Consider the following 25,334-nt stretch of genomic DNA (forward strand, 5'->3'; position numbering starts at 1 on the left):
CTAGCACTCATAGGATGGTCTCCACAATAAAGAATGATCTGGCTCCCAGAGTCAGTGGCACCGAGGCTGAGAATCCCAGACCTGGAGCCCTGACCTATGCCATGCGCTGAGCCTCGAAAACTCATTTAATGCACGTAAACCTCTATGGGTGGTTACTCCCATTTTCCAGATGAGGAAACCAAGGCTCAGGGAGGTTAAGTAACTGGCCCAAAGTCACAAAGTGTTAGTAAATTCACTAGCTTATGAGTGGTAGAGCTCTAATTCAAACTCCAAGCCTGTGCCTTTAGCCAAATCTCCTGAGCACCTGGAAGATGGGCAGCACTGCACAGCCTGAGCACCATGCTAGAGTGCCACGAGCCTCTGATATGTACCATGTGCAGGCACTATGTGAGCTGTGGAAATGCTGGTTACTGTCACCAGTCACATCATGGGATGAGTCACTGGACAAGATCACACTTGGGCCATGCCCCCATGCCCACCCAATTCCAGGAGTTGCCTAGTCCCTGGTCCCGGAAGGTCTGGCTGGCACCTTCCTGGGCACTATCCTCACCTTGCCAGCATAGTGGATGATGCAGAAATCAGCTTTGTCCTTCAGCTGCTTGGGCTTCTGGAACTTGGGGTGGGTTCCCTGCTCCTGCACCACTTTCTCCACGAAGCTCTTGTCGGTGGCTTTGGGGAACCAGCACTCCTCGTCCAGCAGGGCCAGGATGCCAGGGGGGCCTGCCTGGAGGAAGCATAGCATCAGCACAGGTGAGTGCAATCCAGGAACTGGGCACTGCCCATGCGAGAAGCCAAAGCCTGGTTAACAGAATTCCACAGAGGGTGGGCACTCCCCCACAGGAAAAAAAAGCACTCCATTGAAATGTTCTTATTTAAACAGAAGCCCCTGGGTCTAGGCTGTAGTTGAGAGACCTTTACCCAATGGCCCATCACAGCAGTTCTCCAGGGTTAGTGAATTCACTAGTGAAATCCCTAGTGGAAGCCGGGCTCAGTAACTCGCCTGTAATCCCAGCACTTTGGGAGGCTGAGGTGAGTGGATCGCCTGAGCCCGCGAGTTCAAGACCCACCTGGGCAACTTGGTGAGACCTCATCTCTACAGTAAAATCAAAAATTAGCTGGGCATGGTAGCGCGCGCCTGTAGTTCCAGCTACTTGGAAGGCTGAGGTGGAAGGATCACCGGAGCCCAGCAGGTCGAGGCTACAGTGGCTGGGAGTGGCCACCGCATTCCAGTCTGGGTGACAGAGTGAGACTCCAACTCAAAAAAAAAAAAAAGAAAGAAAGAAAGAAATCCCTAGTGGATTTGACGAACAGTGCAGATCCACTGACCCACATGCCCAGAGTCTAGTCCTGGAGTGTACTGGGACCTGCCTGGGAGGCCACACTGGACAACTACCCCGTGATCCTGCCACAGAGACCCCACGCCACATGCTCTGTGCCTGCACAACTCTATGATGAGATGGGATACTTAAGATGAGCCTTGAGGAAGAGAAAGAGTCCCAGAGACCAAACAGCCTTCTGTACACTGAGTTTATAAGACAAGAAAGCAGATTCAGACTTTGCAGAGAGACTCCCTGACAAAACCTAAAGCCCGTGGAGTCTCATTAATTGGGAAATTCTATCAATTTCAAGAAAAAACTGGCTGGGGGTGGTGGCTCATGCCTGTAATACCAACACATTGGGAGGCTGAGGCAGGAGGATCACTTGAGTCCAGGAGTTTGAGACCAACCTAGGCAACATAGCAATACCTTGTCTCTAAAAGAAATAAAAGAAATTAGTTGGGCGTGGTAGCACATGCCTACAGTCCCAGCTACTTGGGAGGCTGACAGAGAAGGATGGTCTGAGCCCAGAGATCAAGGCTGCCGTGAGCTAGAATCGTACCACTGCACTCTAGCCTGAACAATAGAGTGAGACCCTGACTCCTGAATGTGAGTTCAGGGCATTTAACTATAATCAAGCAATAACTCAGAAATAAAAACAGCTCAGGCTTCGTTACAGAGCACACATCTCCACACCTAAAGCATAAGCAGGTGACCCAACCTCCACCTGGCAAGAGCTTTAAATATGAACTGTCTGGAAAAAGGGAAAGATTTTATAACAGTCATCCTCAAACAGCAATGCTGGAGAGAAACACTCCAGGGCTGTGCTGGGGCTGCGGGGAGACAAGCTGGGCTTCCGTATGTGTACCCAGAGAGAGCACTCAGCACCAGGGTCTGCACAAACCACGCTACAGTGAGAGCATCTGAGGATAGGACCTTGCTACATAAATGCATGGCTTTTTCTTTATACAAAGCAATGTTTGTTGGACCCACTGCTCAGGTGGATGCCGGGTGGTCTTTTGAGGCTGGAGACAGGACACTTGGGCTCCAGCCACATCCCCACCAGGCTGGCAGCTGGACGAGGCCTGGCTCACAGCTGTAACTAGAGCGTCTCCTCTAAGGCAGACGTCCAGGCCTCCCAGGAACCGGATCTAAGACCCTGGTCTCAGTCTTCCAGACGGTACCCATGGAAAGAGGAACTAGACACCTCCACAACCAACAAAGTGTTGAGGTAAGAAGCGGGTGCCCCAGAGAGGAAGAGGCAGAAGTCAGGTCTGAGGCTCTTACTGGCTTCTCGATGAGATCAATGCAGGGCTGCAGGTCGAGGCCAAAGTCGATGAAGTTCCACTCAATGCCCTCGCGCTGGTACTCCTCCTGCTCCAGGATGAACATGGTGTGGTTGAAGAGCTGCTGCAGCTTCTCATTGGTGTAGTTGATGCACAGCTGCTCGAAGGAGTTCAGCTGCAGGGAGGGAAAACAAAAACAACATCAGAGACACTAACCTTCCCATCACAAGTCTCACAAGCCCCTCAAGAGGGATAGTGGGATGGCAGTTAGGAAGGGTCCATGGGTATCTCAGTGCTGTTGCCTCTAGAGACTGGTGGGTTCCAGGAGCCCCCTTTATCGCACCTGCAGCGGGCGCCCTTCACTCTCTGGGGGACCCATAGCAAATGCTTTAACATGCATCTAACAGATTACAAAGAAGTTATGTTGAACTACAATTATCAAAGTACTGTACGGTGATGTAATGTCTTTCCTCATTAACAAGAACTAGCCATGGACTCAACAGCTCCCAAGATGCTGAGGCAGAGATGAACGTAAGTGATACTACCAGAGCTCTGCAACAGCCAGAAGATGACAGGAGAAGACCTGGTTGCTGCTGGTGACAGACCACAGGCACTGATACTACAACTGTGGTTTGTGTAGTGTGTTCAATTCACAATGGAAAAAAATGCATTACTGCAATGGGAGGTTAGTGGAAAATAAAGCCACAATGCCCCACAGACCTGCACTAGTTCAGGCTCCTCTGAAACCTACTGTGGACCCCAGATTAAGAACTTCTACCTACTGTAATTAACAGTTTGTCCTACTGGACCTCAAAGTCTTCATGCACAGAGACAAGGTCTTGTCCCAATGCTCAAATATCTGCTGAAAGAGTAAGTAGGAAGCACCTGCTCAGGAAGCCTCCAAGAACAAGACCTAAAACATCCCATTCTCCCCAGCATTTCTGGTTGAAAATGAACCCTCTTGTTTAGCTTTAAATGCAGCCAACCGATGTCTCCAAGCAGAGGAGATGCCAGCTCAGACTGCTGTGGGCCCATGGGTAGGAGGATGCTTCATCAGGGAGAAGTCAACCAAGAGGTCAAGGATGTAGGCTACAGAGAACAAAGCTCACATCAAAGATCTCGAAGCCGGCGATGTCCAGGATCCCAATAAATGAGGCACCCTGCCTCTTGGTCTTGTCCAGAGCTTTGTTGATGCGCAGTACCAGCCAGCGGAACATCCGCTCGTAGGTGGCCTTGGCCAAGGCCTCAATGGCAAAGTCAGCCTAGGGAAACAACCAGGGAACAGCGTGTCACATACAAAGTCTTAAAACCCTCATACCCTTGGCCCCAATAATTTCACCTCCAGGAAATGAAGTAACAGTCCTAAGCATGGGGGGAAAACATTCACATATAAGTATGTTCATTGCAGCGTTATTTATAATGAAGAGTTGAAACAACCTAAATATCCACAATATGGGCACAATAAGCTTAGATCTGTTCAAAATAAAGTGGGGACATCCTAGAGCATTTACATCGTAAAAGAAGTGATAAGATGCCTGAGATTTGCTTCAAAATGATACAGTCAGGAGTAGAGAAGAGGAAGGCTGAACCACGACTGTTAGCTGTAATAAGGAACTAACAGAACGGCCTATGTGATGGGAATGTGGGGCTCTTTACACCTTCTACTTTTTCCTGCACATTTGGAAAGCTCCAAAATAAAAGGTCACAGAAACAACCAAGTTTAAAATTAAATGTAACAGTCTTGTAGGAAATAGCTGCCCAATAATAATCGCATTCACTGGGTAGGAGTAAAGCAATTTATTTTCTTCCCTGGGCTTTTCTGTATTTTTTAAGATTTCATGTGGTATTTTTGCAAAAAAAAAAAGTTCTTCCTTAATTATTAGGGAAACAAGCAGTTGGTAACAATTATGCACTCTGTGTCTTTTAAAAACGAAGTTCTTGTCTTTCGTGCAGCGGCTCTGCACAGAAGCATGTGCAGGCTGGCAGCCACCCACAGTGTGGCACAGTGGATGGAACCCTTCCGGAAAAGGATTAATCGATGTGAGCTTCCAAGAGGTTGAGAGATGGGACTGGCACCTGAAAACTCCCCATAGCCAGCACCACAACAGAAGCCAGAAACCCCCCACAGAGGGGGAACGTGGTCTGCATTGGAGGGACCTCAGCTCCTGGGGGGCAGGCACTTCCAGCTGGCACAAACGAGCAGACTCCTGCTCGTCTCTCAGCACATGCAGCAAGGCAGCAGGTGGAGCAGAAACAGCCACTTGGCACGGGCTTGAGGATGACGGGAGCCACCTCCCTGGCACCAGCAGGAGTTAAGCTAGAGACGTCAAGTTCTCGCTTTACACTAGACAGGACAAACCTACGTCCTCGATGACCAGTCAGTCTAAACCACTGCCTCCATGTGAAGAGGCACCATGCTGCTAAACATGGCACTTCTAGGCGCAAGGCCTTGGGCATGTTACTAACTTCTTGCGTCGCTAGCTTCCTCATTGTCTAGATGGAAGACCTCACTCTCACTCTCTGGGCTGCCATGAGGATTGCATAACGGAGTCCACGTGAAAGTGCCTGCCAGGCGACGATGGCCCACAGCGGCCCCAATCTGTGCCGCTGTGGGGATGCTGGCCAAAGAGGCAGCTTCCATGGCCACAGAGGATATGCATACCTGTTCTTTAGTCTGTGCCTTCTGGACATAATCCCGTCCCACCTTGATGCGCGGAGTGAGGATTCCTCTGGTGAAATCAGTCACGTTGATACCCAAGAGATGGGACACCTTTTGGGCAGCTAATAATTTGCAGAGAGTAAGGTGGGGAGGGGCAAAACATTTTAATTAGTCCCAAGAGAAGAAGTCCCTCTGCTCAGACTGGGAGCAGAGAGGAAGAATGCTGTGGTGGTGACTTAATCATCATTACCAGGACAATCAAAGCTAGGCCCTCTAGCAGGGCTATAGACACCCCACCCCCTCAGACTCAGGAGCCACGTGCAGGCCACTGGGCACAGCCGCCTTTACCTCCCCTGAGCTCCCTAGGGCAGGGATGAAAGCATTCTGCCTGGAGGCCCCAGTGGTTCCTCTGCACACACTTGGCCACATGCCTCAGAGTGTCAAAGGGGATCCCTACTCAGAAACAGGACTGAGAGGACTCAGGCCAGTAACAGAGCTCGGGGGACAGACAGCATATGGTCTCAGGAGAATCTTTTACGATCCACACCCCCATGTGCCACATTTTTAGAGAGCCCCTAAGAAGGATACATTAAGTCTGAATAACTTGAATGAGGTCATTTGCAGCAACCCAAGGAAAGAGCAGTGGCTGTGCAGGGCACGGTAAAGACATCATTTCATGATCTTGACATGCTTGTGGGCAGGCTCGCATTAAGGTGGAGCCACAGCAGAAAGGATTTGGTCTCAAAAACAAACCAGGGACACCCTGGTCCATATGATCATGGGTTTTTCTAATTCATTCTGTGCTTACGCTGAGAAAAAACAAGGTCGTGTTTATGTGCATTTTATATCTGTACAGAAACTATCAAGTATATACAGCCATAAACATACTTAATGCTAAAGAGAGAAGAGCGTCTGGAATTTCTGTAAGACTTTTTCTCCTGAACAGGGCCACATCCAGACACTGTCCTTATTTCAGGTGAGGCCCAAGTGTTACCTGTGTTGTCGGGCATGGACGCCTGGTCAGTGTTCCGCTCCTTCTTGAAGACGATGTTGCCGAGCTGCAGAACCCCTGAGATGACCCGCAGCAAACCTTCAGGGTGCAACCACAGGCAACTCAGAAGCAGACATGGGCTGGAATAAGCCCCTTGAATGGGGGGTGGGGTCACTTGCCCAGGGATCCTTAAGCAAGACAAGCCAAGTGGGGGCACCTGTACTCCCTGGGACCACCGGCATGCAGGGTCTTGGTTTAATGGCACATGGTAGGTTCAGTCACCCAAAAGGGCTCACCCCCTTCCTGCCAGCAGGCCCTCTGTCTCCCAGACCTCAACTTAGGCAGTTCTATGCTTGCTTAGACACGAGCTCTAATGACATTCCTAACACTTCTAAATTCACACCAAGGACATGCCTCTAGTCCAGGGGCCCATGACTGGTTTTACTGGAACACAAAAGTGGCTCTGACCCTAACTCTCACTCCACTCTCCCATGACACACATTCTACCCCAAAGCAGACACAGCAAGAGAACAAGGTGCATTCTTCCCAACCCCCATCTTTCTACAAACTAAAGCCTTAAGAAGGCTGAGGACACAAGGCCCTCTTCACCCTCCCTCTGGGGAACTGAGAAGACACAGGCATGTTCCACACAGCTATTCATTCTGAGCTTCACCAGCACAAAGAACCCATCCCTAGCCTCTTCCACACTGGGTCAAGACAGAGCATGAATATGCTACTTTCAGCAAGTGGCAAGGGCTGCAGAGTGAACCGAGGCCCTGGGCAGTTGAGCACATGTCCTTTGTTCTCCTCTGTGTAAATGCCTGTGGTACTACCGGGAACAAATAATGCTGAAACTCAAATCTCTGAGTACCATGTTTCCGCACACTGAAAGCCTTCTTCCTGGTCTCTACGGGGCTCCCCAAGACCCAGAGCCAACAGGAAGCTCTCCCCAGACCTGTCAGCTGCCCCAATGCCCCTGAGAGCAGGGTGACCAGCCTTCTGCCTCCCCTCCCCCACCCACAAGAGGGCTGGCCCTGTACCCATTTGCTCGTCTTCAGGGATGCCCATAATCCTCATGGCCTCCATGGTCTCCTGGAACATGTCCTTGTCCTGCTGCCCAGGGATGGTGACGTGTCCATTGGACAGGAAGCGGTATTTGTTGTAGGGCTCCAACAGGAGGTCGGCTGCAGGAGTGGAGGGAAGGATGTGTCAGTGAGGCATTGAAAGCAGAGGCTCCAGGCAGCACTGTGATCTCGATGGTTTGGGAGGCTGGGACAGACCCTGAGATGCCCTGGAACCTGCAGAGGAGCCAGCAATGCCGGTCTTCCTCTGTGTGAGAGACTCTGACACTCACGTCGCACGAGCAACCTGGCCCCACGATTTACAGATACGTGTGTGACCTGCCCTATCTTTTCTCAGGCATGGTCAGAAACAGAAGCACATCCTTAGGACAGCAAAGAGAATGGGAGTCATTCTCACTTCTCCCCCTCAAGCCCAAAGTCAAAGCTTTCATTTCCCAAATGGCGTCTGTGGCCCAATCCTGACAGAAATCCAGCACCTGAGTGTAGGCTAACTACTCACTCTTCAGGTGCTCTCCAGCCCCAGACAGGAGGTAGTAGAAGATGTGGAAGGTCCGTTCTTCCTTAGCCTGACGGATAGCACGAGATTTCTCCAAGAGATCTTGGCACACATTAAGGAGCAGCACACGCTGGAGGAAACGCAACTCCTTCACTCTCCTCTTATCCCCACCCAAAGGAACAAAACTTCACCAGAAGGAAGAAAGGCGCAAAATGGCAAGACAAAACGAAAGCAAACTCCCTTGGTTCTAACTGTCAAGGGGTTTGGCTTGTCCAACACAGCAGCACTGTGAGAGTCCTGCCTATTTAAAGGGTTTCCTTCTTACAGGTGAGTGGAGACTAGGATGCTCTCCCAAGCAAAAGCCATATTGCTGGTATGGGGGAGACAAAAAGTAGACCAAAACACCAGCCCTCAGGTACCACATGGATGATTTCCAATATTCCATTCCACTCTAGGCAGAACTCTAGCCTACCAGTAAAGAAAGTCTAGCGTTCTGCATTGGGATTTCGGTGAACATTTCCTGGTAGTCTTCCCAACCCCACAAGGGAGATGTCATGACAGTCCCGTAAGGGGGAAAGTGCTGAAACCTCTATATGGAGGTCACCTCCTCCCCGCCAGACCCAAAACTCTTATCCCAACAAACCACAAGGATACAAGTCTCAATGTTGGCTCCAACAATGTAGCCATTGACATCAAAGTTGATGCGAATGAATTTTCCCTAAATAAAGACAGATAAAGTGATCAGAGATTCCCTGCTCTAGGGAGCTAGGGAGCAAGGAGGAGGTCAGAGTCTCCTGACCCACCTCCAGTGGGGACAGTCTAGAGGGAGAAAACCCAGAAATGGTGCCTGTGTGCCAGGCCAGGGGCCCCCAGATGCCCACATCATATGGACACTCAGGACTCAGAGGTGCCCGACGTTAGGGGCTGTGGTCAAACTGCGTTCACGCCTATGTTCCTCCACAGAGGCAGCGGAGGGGAGGCCAGTATCTGGGCAGTGTTCCTCAAGGCCAGATCTGCCCTGGGTACTAGCTGGCCATTGGTGACAGGAGGACACTCTAGGGAGCCTGCAGGCAACTTCCTCCTCCCTCACTGGCTTTCTTGCACCTTTTCTGAGGGAGATTAAAGAAGTACTTAAGGCATCTCCCTAAAGAGGGGCAGGCCAGGTCCACACTGATGGCATCTGATCTAGCCTACTCTGATGATAGGGCCCAGCTGCGCCAATCTAACCCACCCTCAGTTTTGAGGAGAAAGCATCCAGGCGGAAGGCAGCACGTGCCAAAGCCCTGGGGCAGGTTCTCTGTCCCGACAGCTGGGGCACCATGCACTACTCACAAAGCGCGAGGAGTTGTCGTTCTTCACAGTCTTGGCGTTCCCAAAGGCCTCCAGGATGGGGTTGGCCTGCAGCAGCTGCCGTTCCAGCTCACCCTGCAAGGACCCCAGAGACAGTGAGGGCTGGGCAGCGGCCTGGGCTTCTAAGCCCACCACATCAGGAAGAGGGGTTGGTGGCAGAGCCGTGTCAACATGGGACAGAGGCTTCCCGGTGGGCTCCGGCGGTGCCACGCCAGCCTCAGCCAGGCCCCTGTATCACTCAAGTGTGACTGTCCCGCCAGGCCCTTAGCAACCTTGACAGATTTGAACTTACTTCCACAGGTCAAGAAAGGGAGGGGGAAAGCAGGAAGCTCCCTCGGCTCTAGGAACTGGGCACTGATGGCCCAACCTAGGCCCTCAACGACCCATTTAAAAGCAGTACATGAACTAAGTGGAGGTGTGGTGACCCAGTCTGACTCTGGGACAGCGTTTCCACCGTATGTATGCCTACCTTCCCCTTCCCTTCCTGCTGCTAATCCCCACATTTTTTTTCCTTTTCATAGAAAAAGACGACAACGAGAGAATCAGATCCTCAAAAGATAAAAGCGCATCTCACCTGTGACACTTGCATACTAACCCCTGCTCTGCCATCCCCTAAACCTACCAGTATAAGTGGTGAGCATGGGATCAACAAGGCCCACTTTGAGTTCCGAATGATTTCTCCATAATGTCAATAAATCCTGCCTGTGGACTTACAGGGCTTTGTGGTTGACAAAATGCATGCTTCTGCCTTCTTATCCCGGGGTTCTCAAGACACTCAGTAGCACAGAGTGGCCCCATTTCACAGTAGAGGAAGCTGAGGTTGAGTGAGGGGAAATGATTTGTCCAAGGTCGTCCTGCTATCAGCCAGTGGAGCAGGTGGTCAAATTCAAGTCTCCTACTTAAATGTGGTCAGTCCTGCCGTACCCTCATCCCCATCCTGCCTCACATGGGGCTCTGCGCCATCAGGTCAGATCAGCTCCGGAAGCATCACCATCCTTCCCAGCAGGAAAATAGGGATCTCATGCACCTCAATGCCTGGACGCCCGCTAGGGGAAAGGATATTACACAAGGGCCAGGCGAGGCTTTGTGTTTATTAAAGACTGGAGTCAAGCCAGGGTTTACAGGAATAGAGGCCGCCCATGAGTGACAACAAGGAAACTGGTAACAGCAGGAGTCCCCAGGAGAGTCATGAACGCCAACCTCCAAGCACACCTGCCATAAGCCAGCAGTGTCTGCAGAGCACTGAGGATGCACTGGAATCTGGCAGAGCCAGGCTGAAAGCCCACTGGAGACTGCAAGGGAATTGAGCAGAGCCTCCCCCCTCTGACATTCCCACAGGCAGGGCTCCTCCCAGAGCTGGAGAAGCCTTCCACCACGAGCCACACAGATAAGTGAGGGCATCTCATGATGGCCTGCTCCTGAGGGAGAGCCAGCGGGGCCAGGCCAAGGGGTAGGGGTCGCCACAGAGCAGACCCTACAGGTGCACTTGCACCATGGTAACTGGACAGCAGGCTTCCACCCACAGGCCCCAGGCGGGCCTGGGAAGCTGGCCATGGCAGCCCATGGAGCCAGATTTGGATGAGAACTGCTCCCCCACCCACTGAGACGTTCCTCTCAGAGTACAGGCCAGGCTGCCAAGCTAGCTGAGCCCCTCCTGTTCCCGCAGACAGACGGGAGCATGGCCCCCACCACGGCCTGCACCCTCCCTGACTTGGAGGCAAAACTGAAGCCTCTGTTTGGGACCACACGCTGTCGCCATGGAATTGGGACCGTGGGGCCAACTCGGAAGCAGTCGAATTCCAGAGCCGAGTTCCCTGCTGACAATGGTGATGACTAATCTGTGAGCTTTTTACTTATTGACATCTAATGGGGCACAGAAGAGATGTTTATTTTTCAATGAAACTTGCATAACACGAAATGATGAAGTACTGTATGCTCATAAGGTTTGGGACTACCCATCTGGCTTATGTAGAGCTTCACTGGGAGCGTTTCTGCCAGTGGACTCTAACTAGTACATAAATAACAAAGGTAGGGGTGTCAAGAGTCACTGTTCAGAATCTGCTCCTCTACCTGGAAAATCCCTTCACCCAAGTTCTGTTTTGCCAATCTGCAGCCCTGGTTGATGCCTGGCCTCCCCACAGCAAGGCGAGGTGTGACACACCCCTCAGGTGGTCTTGAGATGACCGACTCTGCCACCATAACAGAGAATGAGAGACAGAGAAAGAGAGAGAGAGAGAGAGAGAGACAGAGACAGACAGACAGACAGACAGGCACAGAAAGACAAAGAGAACGTAAGCACTAGCTCCCACAGGGTTCCTCGTCGGGCCTCCAAATGTGAGACTAGCAAGCCAAGTCAAGAGTGTTTGGTGTTCCTGAACCAGCTGCATGTGGAAAATCACAGCACAACTTCAGGCAAGGAAATCAACTGAACTGGCCTCTCCCTTCACACCAAGAGCCTGCACAGTGACCAGAAACCAGGGGCAACCTATTCCATCACTCTAATGGACTCAGAGCCAGGGACAGGGTGCCCACCACAGACCATATTTGGACAACCTGGCTCCCACTATCATCCCCAAAACTCTCCAATACAGCATCTTTGCTGAGTGCTCAGGTCCCTCCTGTCCCCTACCATAACCAACATGGATCAATTACATGGCTCTCTAACTGTGGTCCTGTCTCCTATCCTCCAGGTCAGAGACTCCAATGTCACCCTCCCAAGAACCAGTCACATACTAGGCATTCAATAAATAGTTGGGGAATGGATTTTACTGCAAATTCAGAGATGGAAAACCACAGCTTGAGAACTCCTAACCTCACAGCTCTGCTTTACAGCAGGCCTCTCAAAAAGAATGGAAAATGGGGGGTAGGGAGAGAGAGAGAAAAAGAAACTTTATTAGTTTCTAAATATAACTCCTGACGCCCCATGGAAAAAGATTCTGAATGTCTTGAGAAGCTTGGCATATGAAACGTTACTCTTGGTTCACTTCCAGAAGACTGTGCTCATTAGGACATTCTGCAGGTCACGCCCCACACCTGCAAGCAGGGCTCACACCCCTACTTACGAACGCTGTGCACAGCTCGCCAGTGAGAGGGGCAGAGTTCCCCTGACAGCTTCGGGGAACACCACTGGCACTCAGATTTCAAGGGAGTTTAAGAGAATGTGCTTGAGAGGAAGAGAGAGCACCCTACGGACATGCTTAAGAATGATCACCCCCGACCCCGGAAACACTCCAGCGTGAGACCGTCCAGTACTGCTTCTGACAGGCATGGTGGTGGCAGTTGAGGGTGGCCGGCTGGCCATCTGCATCTGGTCTGGACCACCAAGTATGTGGGACTCCAGGAGAGCCAATTCCCTTTCCACCGTGTCGAGGTCAGGGCTCTGCATGGGTCATGGCAGCTACTGTGCACTGTGGGAAACCTGGGCATGACGGGAGTTTCTGAGAACAGCCAGATGATGTGGCCGTCCCCATTCTGTAGGAGTGGTCATTTCAGAATGCACAAGAGGTCACTGTGTACCACACCCAGCCCCTCCTCCCAAGACAGTGAGCTGAGCCTTCAAGAAGAGTTCTAGTTGCAGAAAGTGACAATGGTGTGGGGTGAAAAGCTGCTGAAAGAAAACTACAGAATCCAAGGACACACGATGGACAGAACACGCATTCCCGGTGCAGAACGTGCAGTAAACGTGCAGCTCACCTAGCGAGGACGCTGCTGAGTTCCACCACAATCCATCAAGAGGGAGAGGGAAAAAAATGGAAGTGAGATGACTTTCCACTGCCCTCTTTTCACTGGAGGCTGTCCACCCAGAGCCATTTCAACAACAGGGAAAAGAAACAGGGATCCAAACATGGACCCGCCTGAGACCCTTTGTGCCTTATCAATGTGAGAACCAAGGCTTGGAATCTCTCTTACAGCCTCAGAGGTGGAGGACATGCAGCAATTAGCTGCAAATATTAAGAGGATTGTTATGCAGACCCTGGGACATCGCCAGTGTCCACAGTCGCTCAGAAGGTTATGAGGCCACGGCAGAAGGGGCTTGCACCGCTGGGCCACTCCCAAGATGGCTAAGCTGTCACCTGAACAAAAGTGGGCCCAGCCTCTGCTTCATTTCCCCAAAGCATCCTCATGTAAAGCCAAAGTCACGATCACTGAGAGCTCTTCCTCAGCCATCCTCCCGAAGGCCCAGCAAGTGGCAGTGGGGACAAAGGCCATGACACTCACCTGGTCCTTCTTGCTCTTGTGTGAGGAGGCCACATGTGCCAGATATTGGATGACTTTCTTGGTGTTCTCTGTCTTGCCAGCTCCAGACTCACCCCTGCCAAGAGAGTCAAGAAGTCCTGGAGTCAGACATGGCTAAGTCCTTGACCTCTGTCCCTTCCTACTACACACTCTACTGCCTACCACTCTATCAGGTGCCTGTGAGAGACCCAACACCTACTGGCAGAAAAAGGGACAGCCACATTATGCTACGCTCTGGAATCCTCACTCAGTCCATTTCCCAGGGCTCTCCAGGGGCTGGACAAAAGTAAACTTCTATCCACTGCCTGCCCTGGTCACTTGGCAGCCTTCACATCCAAATGTTTCAAGAATCAGTTTTAAGCAGCTGTTGACTTAGAGGTCAAAAGCACTTATACACGTTCCTTTCAAACTTCACTTGAAAGAATGTTCTGTACCATTAGCTCCCTCGGCAACGGGGTTTATTTATCTCCTTGTTAAGTTCAGAGGGTGAGAGGCCCCAGTGTCTACTTAAATCCAGGTAAAGAAAGCCACTATTCAGAGCACGAAGGAATGTGTTCTGCTCAGGAACTCTGGAGAGACCAGTCAGTGCCCAGCTGCACTCGTTGAGACTCTTGGTTTTCCCCTCTGCCATAAACTCCTCCCCCACCCACCCATTGGCTCCTTTGAGGAAGGGCAATTAAATTCTGGCCTTGAAATCAAGCTTATTCAAGCTCTGGGACTACTGAGTAGCAAACATGCAAGTCTACCTCCTGCCCTTTGCGGAGGTGGAGAAGGGGCCTTGGATTGGAAACGGGACTCCTCAACTGAGGTTTTAGCAGTTGTCAAGAATAAGAACAGACTGGAGTAAAACGAACCAAGAGAAACACTTACGTGCACAAAATGGATTGATCTTCTCGGTCTGAAATGAAGGAGATATCAGATTAATTTCTACCCAATACAAAAGCCTCCCCCCTCTGGCTCCCAAAGAGCTGCCCATTCCCAGGTGGAGAGTACAGAGCCTCAAACACTGCCCTTGCAGGGGACTCACAGCCCGCCAGCAAGGACTGGCCATATACCTCGCCCAGAAGAGTGTTTCAAGAGCAGTGCCACTGGGCAGCTGCTCCTGCCTCCCAGCAGCTCAGAGTGCCCACCCACACCACCCCCATGGAATCAGAAATAATACCATGCCTCCCACCTTGAAGGAAGCCAATATGTGGAAAGCTCTCCAGGAATCCACCTTACTAGGAGCTAAGGCAGGCCCTGCCCTGTGTGTTTATGACTGGGAGTAAGACTGTCCTTCGCGAGCCAGGCTCGGTGGCTCAGCCTGTAATCCCACGCGCCTTTGGGAGGCTGAGGTGAATGGATTGCCTGAGCCCGCGGGTTTGAGACCCGCCTGGGCAGTGAGACCTCATCTCTACAATAAATCAAAAAATCAGCCGGGTGTGGTAGCGCATGCCTGTAATTCCGGCTACTGGGAAGGCTGAGGCGGAAGGATCGCCGGAGCCCAGCAGGTCAAGGCTGCGGTGGCCGGGAGCGGCCACTGCACTCCAGTCTGGGCGACAGAGTGAGACTCCAACTCAAAAAAAAAAAAAAGATTGTCCTTCGCAAGTAGGGCCCGCAGCAAGCTTTCTGTACACTGCCCCCACTTAACAAAGGAACACCATTTAAGAGGCTGGGGGAAGAGGGGAGACAAGGTCTGGCTTTGCAACGGGACAATCAGGGAGTAAGATGCTACTTCACACACGGAGTATGAGGCCAGGACAGATGCACAGCCATCTGGGCCCCAGTCCCTCTTCCATAGCACGGGACAAGAGCACACATGTCAACAACACATGGGAACACACTGGCATGGTGTCCAGCATGTGGAAGGTACACAATGATGTCAGCTTAGAGGTAGCTTGGAAAGAATGACGGCTTTTGATGAGTTTCTGTGACAACCTGTTATCTAGCCTGGGTGTTGGGAACTTTCGGCAACTAATTCAGGTTCTGTGAACTGCTTGTAAGTAAGTAAGGCTGTAGCTACTCACTCGTTTTGAATGTGGGGGGGACAGCAAGGTCCCTACTTTGAAAGCTGAGTTGGATGGAAATGCTTTAGAACATCTTGGCCAACCCAGTTCAGTGCTGGGCGTCCAATCTTAAGCAACAGCTGAAAATACAAGCTCGTGTTTTTCCTCTTTATCTCACCCCATCTAATACGCACATCCTCTAAAGTCAAATTGGCCTGAATTCAGATTTCTTTAAGGTGTGTTTAGGCTGTGTTGACAGTGGTGACTGCCTTCAGGAATTGCAGGGGAAAGGCCGGAAGAGTGGGAGGGCTGGGGACAATGGGGTGGACGGAGAGGAGATGATGAGTTTGGTAAGGGCAGGGACCTTTTAGTAAGGTCCCTTACTAATGCTTAAGCTACAATGAGAGATTTAATTCTGAGCCTCAGTTTCCACATCCACAAAGTAGATATGCTTCTAACTCCCTTGCAGGTTGATTTTGAAAAACAGAAATACATATAACGGACCTGCCGCAGGACCCTGTGTACAGTGAGCTCCACTGATGGCTGCTATCTGTTTACTTCCCTATCACAAAGTCTACGAGACAGGTGGTAGTGATGTTGTCAGGGGAGTGGCAGCTCCGTGGCTGTGGGGGCATCATCAGTGCTGGGTGAAGCAAGGATGTTAGTGATGTGTGAAGGACACACTCTAGAGCTCAGGCAGCCTGGTCAGGGCCCTGCATGACAAGGCACTGGGAGGATGACTCATGGCTTCCTGGTGCATGGCCTCAGGACATGGGTTTAGCCCTTCAATGTTAGCAGACACCGACCAGGTAGGCCACCTGCCTCTTCTCCAGGTGAGTTTTTAGCATGCCTGTCCTCAGCAGCACGTGGGCCAAGCCTTGACCACCATTTCTTCTCCTGTTTGCCTGCCCCTGCCCATGGCTGCAGTTTCCCACCCCCAGCACCTCAAAGAAGTATCAATGGGGTGGAAGGCTCGGTCACTCACACTCACACAAACTCATTCCAAACTCCGCTTATATGGGAACTGCCCAGAGACCAGGTCCTAGGCGGACCATGCTCCTCTTTGTCTTGTCTTTCCCAAAAAACATGAGTCCTTCAAGTCTACAAGTAAGAACAGAGATTAGAGCTCAGCAAAGCCCTGTAAAGAGAGACGCGAAAACAGAAGAGAAGGAGGTGGCAGAAACCACAGACCCAGGAAGACACAGCAATTTTCATCACTTGCTCCCTAACAACAGTGTGGCAACTGATAAGGGTTTAGAAGAAACACTTTTGTCATCCCGGACTCTGGCCTTGCCCCACTGCAGCTCCCTGTGGTCTGCCCAGCTGCAGGCATGTTTAGTCACCAGCTCCACTCGCAGGCAAGAATGTACCTGTGCATACTGGCAAGGCGTGAGCTGCAACGGCTGCCGCTACCATAAAAGGAAACATTCCCCATCTCTTCCAAAGGAACCATTTTTCCCAGGGCTGTCCCAGCCTGGTCCCTGGGATGGCTGGAATTCCTCTAATTGTGTGAGGAGGAGTCAGAGGCTTCGCTGGTAAACAACAGGAAGCAAAGACCCCAAACGTGCACGGGCATGCACACATGGGCACACAGGGACATGGACGTGTGCACACGAGCAATTTCGCATGCAGTCGCATATGAATGCAGGCATACATGGACATGTGTACACGGAAACACATGTGCACACATGCACACATAGGCATGTGCACACGCATGTAGGCATATATATATCGATGCACACATGTGCATACAAGGCACACAGCTGCACATACACTCACAGGTGCATGTCCATAGACACACACATGTGCAAACACGGGCACTGGCAACCAAGGCACATGTACTTACAAGACACAAGTGGACACATGGACATGTGCACAGGCATACGCAACAGAGACCTGCCCACACTTCGAATTCCACAATCCCAGAACCAAACTCATCATTTCCTCTCCATCCATCCCACTGTCACTAGCCCTCCCACTCTTCCAGCCTTCCCCCTGTAATGCCTAAAGCCAGGTCACCTCTGTCAACACAGCCTAAACACACCTTAAAGAAATCTAAATTTGCTTTGCCAGAAACACACATCTGAGCAAAGGCAAACTGCTGGGAGGCCCTCCCATTTCTTCGACTCTTGCCCTACTACTCAGCACCCCAAATCCATCTGCCTAGAGGGAACTGCACAGTGGCTCCTTGCATCCAGAAAGGCCTTTCCAATGCTCATGCTTTTAGTCTGTTGTCTTGTATGGCCTCCAATCATCTTACAAGGTAGATGAGGCAGCTATTATTATTCCTGTTTTGCATGGTCTTTTCTCACAGCAGTTCTTCCAGGTTTGTCCCTGATCTCAGAAACACCTCTTCTGGGGGTGCAATGGTTAGAATTCTCAGTCATCAGGAGGCTCTTGGCTTGACTCGGTTTACTCTGCCAGCGCTGCCCCTTCCCAGAGCATTCTGGCAGGGACCCTCTTTGGTTCATCCCAACAGCCCTTCCCCGCACCATCATCTCATAGGACAAGGACACTTAGGGTCCAGCCCAGGTCATTTGTTTAGGCTCAAGCCCTTATTTAGGCCTCTATGGACTGAAGGCGTATTTGAAACGCCTTTCCTTCCTCCACATCAGAGGAGACCCAGGACCCGGACAGTGCATGGCCATTGTGGACAAGCCTCTTCTGGGACATGGGCTCCCTGCTGGATGAAGGCCTAGCCTACCATGGACACTTGAACCCTGTGACTCAGCCCTCCTCTTGGTAGTGGTGGGTAGAGACAGAATTATGAGTCACTCTGCAGTGGTTTTCAGACTTCAAAAAGCTGCAGGTAGTAGAGACAGGGTTCCTCACGAACAGTTTGACAAGCACTGGTCCTTCTGCATCTAGAGAAGCTCTGGAAAGGAAGACAGGAGGATGGCACAGGCAGCAAGCTCTGGATCCCTGGGTCCCGGTTTGGCTCTATACTTGCCCACAGTGCCTGGCCCCTGGCTCTCTCTGGGAATGGAGGGGGCTGCTCTCAGGACAGAAGGAAATGGTGCTCCTGTCACAAGCAGTGCAGGGAAGGCACTCAGACAACAAGCTACCCCTAATCACTGCTGCCACCTAGCTCTCCGTCAAGCAATTCCCCAGAACTGGAACAAGAAAAGATTTATAAGTTACATATTTAGGAACCAGGCTACTTTCTTGATTTTACTTTAAACCTAAAATGCCCCAAGGCCAAGCCTCTGCAGTGAGGTCACCTAAGTCGATGTGGGTGCCCAGTGTGGACAGGTGTTTCCAGCCAACTCAGAAAGTCAGGTTCAGGTGGGAGGAAGGGAACCTGACCACAGGTATTTCGCCCCAGGTACAGATTTCTGCTGAGAGCCTTATGGCTCATTTCCTCTGTGAGAGGCACTGCGGCTCATTCTTGTCCATAAAAGGCCACGAGACTCTCACAGTGGTGACATCAGCCCAACAGGAAGTACAGAGGAAGGAGCCTGGTTCACCAGCAGCCGCTGCTGGGACTGACTCATCCCTGCTCTAAGATCACACCTCCCCAGGCCTGGAACTGTTCCAGGAGCACCCTGCCCCGGGACCCCAACTGCAGACCACCAGGCTTCTTAAGAACTGACCAGCCAGGCTCGGTGGCTCAGCCTATAATCCCGCACCTTTGGGAGGCTGAGGTGAGTGGATTGCCTGAGCCCGCGGGTTCGAGACCCGCCTGGGCAGCGAGACCTCATCTCTACAATAAATCAAAAAATCAGCCAGGCGTGGTAGCACATGCCTGTAATTCCGGCTACTTAGAAGGCTGAGGCGGAAGGATCGCCAGAGCCCAGCAGGTCGAGGCTGCGGTGGCCGGGAGCAGCCACTGCACTCCAGTCTGGGCAACAGAGTGAGACTCCAACTCAAAAAAAAATTTAAAAAAATTTTTTAAAAACTGACCAGCTGGGCTCGATGACTCAGCCTGTAATCCCAGAACTTTGGGAGAACGAGGTGAGTGGACTGTCTGAGCCCACAGATTCGAGACCAGCCCAGGCAACTTGGCAAGACCTCGTCTCTACCATAAATCAAAAATTAGCCAGGCGTGGTAGCACGCGCCTATAGTTCTGGCCATGAATGTGCCACTGCACTCCAGCCTGGGCGACGAAGTGAGACTCCAACTCAAAAAAAAAAGAACTGACCAAGACATGGACATGGGTCAAACAAGATTTTTAAAAGGGCAGTCTCGCATTGGGTGATGTGACTGCGTGAGATGAGCCTAACGGATAATCTGTCACAAGCAGGCCCGACACTTTCCACCCCAAGAGGTTTTGCTTTCATTAAAATCCAGAGAGGCCCCTAGGGTGGCTCACTGCATGCAGGTTACCTCGGCCCAGTGACCCCCACCCTGGCTCTCCAAGACAGGCATCTCAGGCTGCCCTGGGCAGACTCGAGTCACTTCTCCCTGAGACCCGCTATGGGCAGCATCTGGGTCTTAGATGGTCAAAATGCAAAGCACTTCAAAAAGTACACAACCCATGGGGCTGAGCTTGGCACTTGGGAGCTGGCAAGGCCTTGGAGAGATCTGATTCAATCACCTCAGCCTCAGGATCAGGGCACAGAGTCCTGAGGAACCCAATGACTTAGAAGGCATCATGAGAACTGTGCTGAGCACTCAGGCCTCTACACGCCCGTCCTTCCCCAGACTCCTCCCCATGGAGGGCGCCTACGGGCAAGCGCCTGGCACCACCATGTGCCTGCCTCAGAGCTGCAGAGAAAAGGCCGCTGCACTCTCATGAGGGAAGCTCATCTGCATCTCCACACCAGCCCATTTCACAGCTTGGGCTACAAGCTCTTAGGAGGCCAAGAGCGAGGTAAGAAAAAGTAGGTGCAGAATAGGCTCGTATTAGCATGGGCTGCAGCTGCAGATCGATGCCGAGCAGGACGGAGCTTCCTGGCAGCCCACTGGCCTCACAGTCAGTCAGCCTCTGCTGTGACTCCCAAGCACACAATGTGGCCATCAGCAAATGCGCTCTCCAGGGCGCAAGGAGAGCGTAACGGTAGGGCAGATGGGGGAGACACTTGCTCAGTGGCAATCCAAATCACAAGTCAGCTCAACCTGGCCCAGTGACTCTGCCCATAGCGCCTCTGCTCCCCCAGGTCGGACCTTGGTTTGAACCTACTGGGGTCAGAGGCCCAAGTCTCTAATTACAGGAGGCAGAGAACAAGTAGCCCTCCCCTACCAGGCACCCTGGATAATTAGGAAAAAAAACTCAAGGGACTGCTTTTAACTTTCATCATGTCCAAGAGCAAGTGTGTTCTCTTGGCCAAAATGTACTCAGAACACACAGATAAGTTCCCAGCGCACAGGCAAACCTCCCAGAAACACCACTGCTGGTTTCCCATGGGCAAGGCCAGGAGAGAGAACATGCTCCTTGTGGGACTGCAGCAAAGACAACTCTTAACAGGTTTGTCAGGCTGGAGGGAAATTCAAAAGCTACACATAAGTGCTGACCACCCACAGCAAACACCCCCAGGATACTCCGTAGTCAGTTCTGCCTTGCTCTTACCCAGTACTCCCCTCTGAGAAAAGGAAGGGGTCCTTGTTGAAACCTGGACAGAGAGGAAGAAGCCAGAGTACACGGTTCTGCACAGGGCTGGGCTCTCGGGAGGGAGCAGGGGGAGAATGAGACGGAGGACAACGGGACGCACAGGGAGCAGGTCAGACATAGCCCAGCAACACTCGCAACAAATCCGGCCCCCAAATGAAGCACAAACAGCCTTGCAAAGAGAGCAGCTGGTTTTGTGCAAGCCCCCTGTGATGAGCTGAGTCACCATGCTTGAGAACACCAGGAACGTCAATGCTCAGAGAGGAAGGCCAGCACATGAAAGTGCTTCCTTGGCTCCAGCTGCCTTGGAGAGGGGCAGTCGGTCCATGACAGGCACGTTCCTAGGGCACAGCTCACTTCCTGTCCTTCCAGCTTAGACCTGTGCCCTGTTGTATGTGTGGACGAGCTCAGGCTGAACAGACATGATATTCATGAAGAGTCACAAAGGCTAGTGGTGTGACAGCCCAAGCAGCCATCAGCACTGCACCATTTGCCAAAAGAAGCTCCTGGGTCCTCAAGAATTTTTTATAATGGTCAACAATGGGTCAATAGCCTTGGCCAAAACTAAACAAGTTTTACAGGAGCCACTTACAGAATCCCAACTGTTGTGTCAGCAGACTTCTAGCTCATTTCTCTCTTTAGTTAGAAAATTATTTTTGTTCTCAAGTGACAGCTTAATTCCAGGATTCAGGTAGGTAAAGAAAAGCAACCTTTTCTCCAAGTACACTACAGGTCAGCCCTGACATATGTGACACAGTTCCAAGTCTCAGAACCAGAACTTGAAAGAACAGGACAAATGGGCTGGAAGTGGCCCTCACCAGGCAGCAAGAGGGGAACTTGTCAGAGGAGGAGATTTTTGTTGTGTGTTTGGGGGTAAGGAAGGCAGAAACAAAGGTACTGGGCCTTCTGCTGAACAGTTGAGGGAGGGAGAAAAAAATTAACAAAAGAGAAACATTGGGCCAAGTTTTCGACCATTCTGAAGGTCCAGGTCCAGAAGGCACTTCCTTCTTGTCTCCTGCTCACCAGGCCCAGAGCAAAGCACTATAGGCCTGCTGGGGAGGAGCCACCAAAAGGAAGCAAGGCCAAAGCTGAATCCTTGAAAAAGACCCATTAACCACAGATTCCTCCTCTGGAGAGAAGATTTTCTAGAAATGAGACTGACAGGCAGAACCACATGAGAATTAAGCCGCCTCAGGCTGGGACCAGGCTTTGCTTTGAGGGATCAGACAAACCCGCCAGTTGGGATCAGCTTGAGGACATGCCTCCCTGCTCAAGGCTGTGGTGCCAGGCAGAGGCTCAAACCCCTGCTTACCACAGCACCTCTCTGATCCGCCGGCAGCACAGGGAACAGAAAAGCATTTCCAAGGCTGCAGAAGGACCAACAAGCACCACCTCTCCTGAAGCTGCATGAACAAGTCCAGACACTGGCTCCACCATGCACCAGTGTGCTGCGTGGTCACTGCAGGGAAACAGCTGTGACAAGTCACTTCCTGTGCCTGTAATCCCAGGGAGCATCTCTGAGATTAAAATGCCCATCTGGAAGATGCATTTGGTTATCACCTTCATTAAGCAAGTAGAAGTGTAGGCGAAAGAAGAGGCGAGGTGAAGGCTCCATGGAAGGCAGGCAAACTTCAGTTGAGAAACTATGTGTCAGACTTCAAGTGCCACCTCTAACAGGTACTTATCACAGGCGGCACACATACAGTGTCTTGATTCTGACCAGGATCCTGCCAAGAAAGTTTCATGAAGCCTGAGAGGCAGACAAGAAAACCAAGACTACCTTGTTCAGCTAGGTCACAGTTATGAAGGGAAAGCGCAGGATTCCTGCTCAATCTAGTCCAAACCCCACGGCCTCTCCTCCACACCACACTTCCTGTTTCTCACAAGGCAAGGTTCCCCTAAAGCTGAGGCCAAGAGAGGCCCAGCAGACCCTTTGTGTTGTGCCCTGTCATTTATTAAAGGCCCATCCCCACAACTCAGGGTTCAGTGGGTGCCCTTTCTACTACTGAGTTCTCAATCTCATCTTGAAGCTGATTTACAGGCCTCTAGACAGCCGGCTCTTCCAGGCAGGCCTCCTGTCTGTCATCTATCTACTCTCTACAGAGTACCCAGCACACAGTAGGTGCTCATCTAGCACAGGGAGATGGCTATGTACAGGCCCAGAGCACACCTTTCCTTGGTGTGCTCACACAGTCTCACGGGCACATGTGGACACACAGGGTCCTCTCCCTACCACCCCAGCAGACAGCGGGGCCTTTGTGTGTGCTGGCAGGCAGGGCTTGCAGTCTCCTGGCCAGCACATTCCTGCTTCAGCAAAGTCATCCCCTCTGTGGCTTCCACCACTCTCACTCCTCAACCGTTTGTCCTAGTGAGTCTACTCAGAATCGTGCTTTACTGCACCCTTGAAGCATTTCCTGAGCCTCTGACAAACATGGCACTTTTCCTCAGAAAGACCTTGGAAAGCAAATAGTTCCGTGCAAGTGACAACCAGCAGGCAGGGAGAATGAGGGTCGGGGGGGTGCTCTCCTCTCTCTGATCTCCACCTAACCACTGAGCCATAGAGAAGGATTTCTTCAAGAACTATCTAGAGAAAGCAAGGCGCCTGTGCCCCATGGGCCAATGCCAGGGTACGGGTACCAGGAGGTCAGTTAACATTTCTGGCCTGTCCCTTTACCTGTGAATCAGAAGAGTTGTGCTCAGATGTGAAGATAACACAAATATTCTACTCTTCACCATTTACTCAAGAAGGCTGGTCAAACACCAAGAGGAATGTGAACACTCACTGGGCACTTTGAGCAGCTGCTGGGTGACCAACCACTTCTTGTGCTGGTTCCACAGAGAACCAGGGGTGGGAGGGGAGAGGGACCAGTATACAGCAAAGGGTTAACTTGCCTCAAATCTGTTCAGACCTGGAATGAATGCAGACCCTGCTGCTGCCACTCCCCCAGAAATGCAGGGAGCTCATTAAAATACTGTAAAGTCACTGAAAGTGAACCAAACCTGGCACTCCAGCAAATTAACATAGAAGGGACTATTTCTACTCTTGTCAGGGAGACAAGACTCAACTGGCCAGTCCTATAAGAACACACACCTCTTCCCACAGGAGACCTCAGAGGCCTGATCCCAGAAGAAGCCAGAAGCGCCATTTCCCAACCCAGGTGGGCTTTTAACAGACCACGGGCTGCTTCTGCCTGAATTCATAGGCAGCCCCTTGTACCTGCCCTAGGACACAGCCCCACACCTTCCTCAAGCAGTGTCTGCCTAAGGGTCAGCACTCAAGGTTTCTGCTCCCTCTCACCCTCAGACAGTTCAAAGCCTTCAGTGCCATTACAGAGTCCTGAGGAACAGTACAATCCCCAAGGCAGGAAGACACAGGAATGGCCATGACAACAAATTAACCAAATGAAAAAGCCAGGGGTGGGAGAGTGAACCACGCATGTCACCACAACTTTAATTAAATCCAAGGCCGGGGATTAAAACAACAAACAAAACCATGCCAGGCACGTTTGGGCTGCCCTGTAACCACTTAATGACACATACCCACTACCTTGCTGCAGGATCCAACCTCCACTGTGCCTTCCTCAACCACCCCAGGTCACACCTTCCCCCAAACTCTCAGGACACTGGACACCTGCTGCAGTCGTGCTGGCACCATGTATAGGCAGCAATGTGTCTTATGTAGCTATGGCCACAGATCACTATCTGCAAGCATGTCTTGTCTCTCCACCTGGACTGCCAGGACAATGCCCTAACTTCTTCTTGTCACCTATCTCCATGACCTAATCCAAGGCACCACAGGCGGCCATACTCCACCTGTATCCATGGCAGACAGCACTAACCTATCTCAGCATTCCTGGCATCAAGTCTCATCCTTGCCAGCACAAGCCTCCAGGCAGCCACTACTGATGGATCAGAGATGACACTCAGAGTAAAACCATTCTGCAATGCTTAGTCCAGTAGTTCTTAACTGGGGGGTAATTTTGCCCGCCAGGGAACATTCGGTGGCAATGTCACAATACTTTTAGTTGTGACAACTGGAGAAGGAAAGTAACACTGGCATCCAGTGAGCGGAGGTCAGGATGCTGCTCAACAGCCCACAGTGCCCAAGACAACTCCCCATCCCCCAACAGAGAACCATCCAGTCCCAAATGTCACTAGTGCCCCATGGGAGAAACCCTAGTTTAGTCTGACAAACAGGTAGAGTAACATATAACTTATCATCTAAACTGGGGTGCTTCCAAAAGTGCAAGAGGGTGCTGTCAATAACACCTGTAGGCCAACAGGCACAAGTCAGAACTGTACAGGCAAAACGGATTTAACAGATAAAGGCAGAGGGAAGGTCCCCAGGAAGAGTCGAAGAGCTCGTCTCATACAAGTCCCCAGA

At 51.5% G+C, this 25,334-nt stretch overlaps 1 protein-coding gene across 2 annotated transcripts in view; it reads right to left on the reverse strand.

Moving 5' to 3' along the window:
* MYH9 (myosin heavy chain 9) overlaps positions 1-25,334 on the reverse strand; it is a 62,274-nt gene that overhangs the window by 26,941 nt on the left and 9,999 nt on the right. The window contains exons 3-13 of one of the 2 annotated variants that reach the window (XM_008056275.2): positions 14,287-14,314; positions 13,399-13,492; positions 9,163-9,255; positions 8,485-8,548; positions 7,834-7,932; positions 7,293-7,436; positions 6,256-6,351; positions 5,265-5,383; positions 3,712-3,864; positions 2,604-2,777; positions 551-724 (exon numbers count right to left, since the gene is read on the reverse strand). In XM_008056275.2, coding sequence (XP_008054466.1) covers positions 551-724; positions 2,604-2,777; positions 3,712-3,864; positions 5,265-5,383; positions 6,256-6,351; positions 7,293-7,436; positions 7,834-7,932; positions 8,485-8,548; positions 9,163-9,255; positions 13,399-13,492; positions 14,287-14,314 — 1,238 coding nt within the window. Of the gene's footprint in view, positions 1-550; positions 725-2,603; positions 2,778-3,711; positions 3,865-5,264; positions 5,384-6,255; positions 6,352-7,292; positions 7,437-7,833; positions 7,933-8,484; positions 8,549-9,162; positions 9,256-13,392; positions 13,493-14,286; positions 14,315-25,334 lie in introns of both variants that reach the window. The other variant, XM_021711466.1, reaches the window with a different exon arrangement.

This window comes from Carlito syrichta, unplaced genomic scaffold, assembly GCF_000164805.1.
Source record: "Carlito syrichta isolate Samal-C Ts95f unplaced genomic scaffold, Tarsius_syrichta-2.0.1 Scaffold302307, whole genome shotgun sequence".
Classification (NCBI taxonomy): Eukaryota; Metazoa; Chordata; class Mammalia; order Primates; family Tarsiidae; genus Carlito; species Carlito syrichta.